The sequence below is a fragment of the Myotis lucifugus genome, unplaced genomic scaffold (assembly GCF_000147115.1).
Source record: "Myotis lucifugus unplaced genomic scaffold, Myoluc2.0 scaffold_8386, whole genome shotgun sequence".
NCBI classification, from domain to species: Eukaryota; Metazoa; Chordata; class Mammalia; order Chiroptera; family Vespertilionidae; genus Myotis; species Myotis lucifugus.
In genome coordinates, this window is record NW_005879434.1 from 1 (window position 1) to 6,456 (window position 6,456).

Here is a 6,456-nt window from a genome sequence, read left to right on the forward strand (position 1 = left end):
GGCACATTAAGAAAGAGTGTAGGTGACTCAGAAATCCACTTCTCAGTGTAGACCACAGAGACTGAGAGCACACATCCACCATGCGCCATGGTCAAGGGGTCCAAGTTCACATGAACCAGGACTCGGAGCACCCCACCTGTCCACCAACAGAAGCACAGTGATAAAAAAAAGAGCCAACTACTTCTCCTGAGCATTGTGTGCAGTGAGATAAGTCAGACACAAACATGTACATTCTGTATTACTCTATTTTTATGAAATTCAAGAATAGACAAAAGCCCATCAATGGTGATGGCAGTCAGCTAAGTGGTTATCCCCGAGTGAGTATTGACTGAGAAGGGTATGAGGGAACCTACCACAATGCTAAAATGTTCTGTATCTTCATCTAGGTAGTGGGTACATGGGAATGTACATGTATAATAATGCATGGAAGGGCAAACGTAGGTTTACAGTTGTTTGTATAGAAGATAATATACTAATTAATAAATAATAGTACAAGAATAAACTGTGTGTTTTGCATACTCACAACTGTAAACTTTCTTTTGCCCCACCCTATACGTTGAATTGTACTTTTAGAATAAGTGCTCTGTACATATTTTATTGTTTATGCATTATAATTCAATTAAAAAAAACTTTAAAAAATAATGCAAAAAGGAGACAGTGGAATTCACTCCCAGATGTCTTCTCTAAGCTGCTCAAAAGTGACAGACCCTATGAAAGGCTGTTTGGGGAACCTCTCTGCCGTCGGTGAACCAGGTAGGCAGGTCGATACCAACCATTTAAAGAACTGATCTGGACATTCAACCATGTTTCTGCATGCATGGGAAATTAACTAACGTGTGTTACCCCTCCCTCCTAAGGGGCGGGTCAGTATTTCCTAGAGTCCTCAAAACACAGAGCGACCGTATAAAGATGCTGAATCTCGGAGCTTCTAGCTGCACCAAGTTCCTGGTGGAAACAAGATTACCCTCACTGGGACCTCCAGGAAACACTCGCCCCAAGTCATGGTGCCAGAGACGAGGGTGGCTTTAATTAGACCTGAACTTCAGATGCTGTATTCTCCACCACCAGGTGGACATGACAATACAGCTGGCATTTGCATTTTTTCTGCTTGTTTCACTTAAAATGTGAGCCCTGGTGTCCTTCCCATTCTCGTGTTTAAAGCATAATGCCCTCAAGCTGTGGAAACCAACAGTACTGTGTTATTTCTGACAATAATGTGTAGGTAGCACTAAGAGATCATACTGCTACAGTACTTTATGACAACAAAATTAATAGTTACCTTTTAATGAACTTTGTATATGTCGTGTGTTTTCGTTCAATTATTGGGTACTCTGTGTGAGAGACTGTGCTGAGTAATTTTTAAATATCATCACCTTGAATGCTCACAACAACCCTGAGAAATATGTCCTATTCATACTATTATCACATGGAGTTGGCAAGCAGGTGAGCTGGGATCTACACCCATACTGATCATTTTCCAGAAACTGAGCACAAAGATACTTTTCTGCAACTTCACATTCAGTGTCATTGGACCAAATCATCCCCAGATTTCCCAGTAACGAGAAAAAGCTGTCCCATCCCCTTCAACACTTTCCCCCCCCGCCCCCCAAAGCCACTCTCGATTCCCAGCTCTGTTACTAGTGGATGAATACCGACCTTCACTACCTCCTCTCCACCCACAATCTTCAATTTCTCTAAATTCTCCTGCAGTAGTTGAGGCTTCATTCGCCACTTCAGCAAACCCAGCAAGCCCACTAGGACAGAGTGCAGACAGGTACAGTTACCATCACTGGGTTTGTGCACACATACACATGCATGGCACAGGCACAGGTACACACATGCACATATGCATGCACACAGGCACAGGCATGCACACAGGCACACACATGCACAAGTGCATGTACACACACAGGCACACTTATATGCATGCGCACACTCACACACACACACCTACCGTTCTGGGTGAGCTTTGTGGAGCACACTAGGGTGGAAATGGAAAACACATCCCGGGAGCTGACGGAGAGCCCCCCAACACTGCTGGAGCTTCGACTCAGAGTGGCCCCCTTGTTTTCCATGTGGTGCCGATATGAAGGCAGAGTCAGGCAGGCGCTGGCATCCTCCATCTTCTTGCTGTCCCCCTGGAAACAGCACCTTGTTTACTTCCCCGACCCAAGGGTAGACACCCAACAGACTGAGCTTGCAGTGGCCACATCACACATTGTAAGGTGGGGAGGGTCGGAAATCATGGGGAAGCCATCGGAGAAGTAATGACCACCTGCTAAGGCAGAGCAGCTTCTCCAAAAACAGGCAGGAACCCAGTTTACATTCATGGAAAAGGGGTTGATCAGCCAGTTAGAGGCTCTGTGGACAACATTAAGGGCAAAAGGAAATGGAAAATTTCCCAGATAGGACATTTGCATTCATCCTAATTTTTCTGAGATCTTAATACACATGTGCCCCAGCGAGATAAGGAATCAGCCTGAAGAAGTTGATATTAGCAAAGGCCCTGGAGTCTGAAAGTCCGGAGATCTAGGCCCTCTCCTACCACTCACAGGTCTGTGTCCTGTTGGATACATCCCTTGGTCTCTCTGTGTCACATTTCTCACAATGAACCTGAGGATTCATCATGTTACCTGCTTCCTAGACATTTCAAGCAGACTAAATGGCACTAATGCACAGAGCATGCTCAGAGTGATACGTGTGTGAGCCCTTGGCATGTGAAATGAAAGAGTAGATGGGAGCATAACGAGCGTTAGAATTCACGGAGCCTTATTCTGGACTAAATGTCACACTGAGTGCTTTATGTGCCTTAGTCCGTTTCATTTAAGCTTCGCAACAATCGTAACTGTCGATTACAATTAACTTCATTATATTACCCTCATTTTACAGGTGAGGAAACCGAGGTTTAAGCAAGGTGAGTAATTTTAAAACTGACCACAATTGGGACTCTACCCCCAGTGAGTGTGCAATCTGTTGAGAAAGAATGGCGTTTATGCCAAGAGCTACCTTGATATGTCCCAGATGACAACGCAGAGGCTGCACAGAAGGAGTGGGGTGGTTTTTGGAAAAGTCAGAGAGGCTCAGAGAAGAGGATCATGTCATAAAGCCTTGATGAAGTTGTATGTGCCATGCGGACCTCACACAAAAGAGCAAAGTCAGCCTCCAATGTTGAGAAAGCCAAGCGCAAGGGTCTGATGCCTATGCCCACCTCCTGGCCTTGCTGTTTCGCAGCCACAGCGTTGCCTACAGCCAGGAGCTAGCAGAGGCACCAGCTGTCACAGGGGTCGCAGGGAAGCATGCAGTACAATCAAGGCCACGCCTCTCACTTCTCCAAAACAGTCTAAGTCTCGCGATGCAAAAACAATGATAGCTGACATCTGTACCCTTTACACACGGCCCTTTCACAAGGGTCATCTCACGGGCTCGACACAAATATCACCATCACCACTGAAGAAAAGGAAACTGAGACTCACGGAGACATGTGAGATGAGTTCAGATTTGGTCAGCAGCGGGATCGGGACCCCAAATCCTACTATTCCCCCATTAGCTACAGGGAGGCGTCTGTCGAATGTCTACACATCCCACAGGTCCTTTCAGAGTTCACATTTTGCACATATTGAGTGTTCCATGAACCCACCATTGTCATATTTCTATAAGCTGTCTCATGTACTCCTCACAATTATTCACTGAGGGCTCATAGATGAGGCAGCATAGACCCAGAGAAGTTAGCTTCTGTACAAGGCCACACAGCTGGTAAGCTGTGGTGTGTGTGGTCCAGGGGTCCCTGTTGTTAACCACGAATCTACCCCACCTTGTCCCCTTTGTTTCCTGCAGCCCCCTCACTACAGAGTTGGTTCCAACTCACTGTACCTTTAGGACAACCAGGTCGTGGTATCCATCCTGCAGAGTGGTCCCGTCTTCCTTCATCAGCTTCACGTAGGACATGGCAAAGTTCTTTTCTCCTTTATCTTTAGCTGGAAGTGGCATTGTGAGGTCAGGAAAGAGGAGGACACATGGGCCACCCGGCTATCCCCCTCCTCTCGCCCCAGATGCCACTTGGTTGTACTCACATTCCAGGGATGACCGATGTCGAAACATGAATCGCAGATGGATCCTCTGCATGCCTTCGATGGGGACAGCCACCTCCGCAGGCAGAAACCAGAGCTCAGGAGACCATGCGTTACACGGTCCTCCCCAGTCTCCGCCCCCCCCCCCCGAAAGGGCAGCCTGGCCATGTACTGGAGGGCCCTGCACGCTGATTTATTACCACCCACCCATCAAGACTGATGAACTGTAAATATGTTAGATAAGGACCAGCTATGAAGAGAAAATAAAGTACCAAATGTAATCCATTTGGCAAATTGCAATCCCAGTCAATGAAAAGAGATCTGTAAATTATAGTAAGGGGAAATGAATCTCCCCAAATTGATATAAAAGTCACATAACTTCAGCCCAGGGTTTGATGTGCTGCAAACTGCACACCACACACTTTCCTGGCTCACCACAGGAGTTCGGGCAATGGCAGCAGGGCTTGGCAAATTAGCAATAGTCCTTAGGGGGCGTGCTTGAGGATCCCCATTTATGAAAATTAATAAAAATGCTGGAATCCAATAACATTTGAGTAAATCTCCCAGAAAGCTTACAGCTCTCTCTGTAATGTGCAATTCAGGTCTCGGCAGAGAAGCTCAGAGAGCTGTGAGAAACCACTTTGGTGTTTAAAAAGGGGCACGTTTACATTGTACAGAAGACCATTAAAACCCAAACAGACGCATACTTTGGGGCACTTTCTGCTCCAGATAATGAACATGGAGCCTGCAGAGGTCCCCATTTGGGTGTTTCAGACAGAACACAAGACCTGAGGGCCTCATGAGCAGCTGCAGTCCACTCCATTCTCTCCTGCACGCTGAGTGGTTACTATAAGCTACAATATGTAAGGCCCTGGCTGTGCTCGTGTAAGTCCCTGCAATTCAAAGAGACTGTGGCCCCCATGGGGCGGCGCCTAGTTTTGGGGTCACAAAGCTATGGAACCAGGGGGTGTCTGCGCACAAAGTTTACAAGGACCAACAAGGAGGTATAACTGGGGTGCAAATGAACACAGAGAAGAGGACACCCCCTGCCCTGGTTCAATAGCTTGTGACCCCAAAGCTGGGCAGGTCATCATTTTTAAGAAAGTGAGTACAGGGAGACCCACTGAGGGGAACAGGAATACAGGTGACCAGGCAAGGACCTCAGGGTCTGCGTAGCTACCTCTGAAACTTGAGTCAAGTGGACGTCTGTGTTTGGGTTCAGAGCACAGGGGAAGTCAAACCTGCTGCTCGTTACAGGCAGAGCTATTTGAAGCTGAGACCAGGCTTCCCTGTTCCCTGAATGAATTCCCAACTCTTCCTCCAGTGCCTGGCTTTCCCTTCTGCTTAGTGTGACGATCTAGGAATGCGAATATCTGTGATTAATGCCGATTCCCTCTGAGATCCCTCCAGCAGGTTATCGGTCAGGTGTTAATTGGCCTAGTGTAGCCTCACAAGCTCTGTCACTCCTCACTGCTGATGTCAGGACACAGCTTGATGGGCTGGGTACCACCCACGAGAGGACCATCTGACAACCTCACGGTGGCTAGGCCCTCGGCCAGTGGAGAGAGAGCAAGAGAACCAGAGTGCTCACCCACAGGCCCGCCATTTCCACAGCCCGGTGCACCACCGACACCTGTGGGGTATTGCTCCACACCCCAGGGAAGTGCCTCTGAGCCCCAGATACGTGTTTGCTGCTATTATTATAATGTATTATTATTACCTTGACTGTTTCCATCCACCGTGGCTGTTTGACTTGATAGTACACTATGGACCGATATTCATTCATAGGCTTGTCCCCTGCTCCCACGCAGATTGCATTCTGACAGAAGAGGGGGAAAACAGAGAGAGAGAGAATTCTACAGAACTGCCCTTTACTGGGCTTGGGTAATTTTGGTCCCAAGGCCGAGGCTGGCCTTAGGACCTGGGAAAACCCTGCCTCTCCCAGCCCTCCTACCAGGTACCCACATGGCCTTCTACACTACAGATGCATATGCATGTCCCCAGACCCGAGGGTGACAGCTGCTTAACTGCAGAAATCCTATTACTTGCATTCTGGAGACCGCAGGAGCGCGCCAGGGCGGACGCAGAGGCCCTACTGCAATGGTGACTGGTCCCAGAGTCCCTGCTCCCTGCCAGTCTGATTAATCCTATTTGTTTCCTGAGTCTGACTGTGCACAAATTTTACAAACAGGCTCCCATCAGTCAGGCAGTTGCTGTGCTGATGGATTTCTGATGCTATCACACCAAAGTGCCCGAGGGAGCTGGGAAGGGGGAGGGAGGAGCTCAGGCTTCAGACAGACAGGGGCATAGGGGGCTGAGGCAGCCCATGGTTAGGAAGCATCTTCCAGGAACCAGGCCCCTCCTGAGCTCTGGGTTATGGGAATAAGTC

The 6,456-nt window shown here is 48.1% G+C and overlaps 1 protein-coding gene across 1 annotated transcript; it reads right to left on the minus strand.

Moving 5' to 3' along the window:
• Positions 1–1,280: 1,280 nt before the first annotated feature.
• LOC106696080 (dedicator of cytokinesis protein 2-like) lies at positions 1,281–5,928 on the minus strand. The gene is made up of 6 exons (XM_014451158.2): positions 5,788–5,928; positions 4,071–4,143; positions 3,871–3,974; positions 1,955–2,138; positions 1,657–1,754; positions 1,281–1,331 (listed from the first exon to the last, which is right to left on the minus strand). Exons 1-6 carry the CDS (start codon positions 5,851–5,853, stop codon positions 1,320–1,322), a joined length of 537 nt encoding a protein of 178 aa, XP_014306644.2. The 5' UTR covers positions 5,854–5,928; the 3' UTR covers positions 1,281–1,319.
• Between the last annotated feature and the right edge of the window lie 528 nt (positions 5,929–6,456).

Bases quoted from the DNA above. Each gene is read 5' to 3' on its own strand.
- LOC106696080 (XM_014451158.2), bottom strand. From the start codon at position 5,853: ATGAATGAATATCGGTCCATAGTGTACTATCAAGTCAAACAGCCACGG. The intron at 4,144-5,787 runs GTAATAATAATA...CTGCCTGCGGAG, and splicing joins GGTGGATGGAAACAGTCAAG to GTGGCTGTCCCCATCGAAGG. The intron at 2,139-3,870 runs GTACAGTGAGTT...TGCTGTTTCCAG, and splicing joins ACGACCTGGTTGTCCTAAAG to GGGGACAGCAAGAAGATGGA.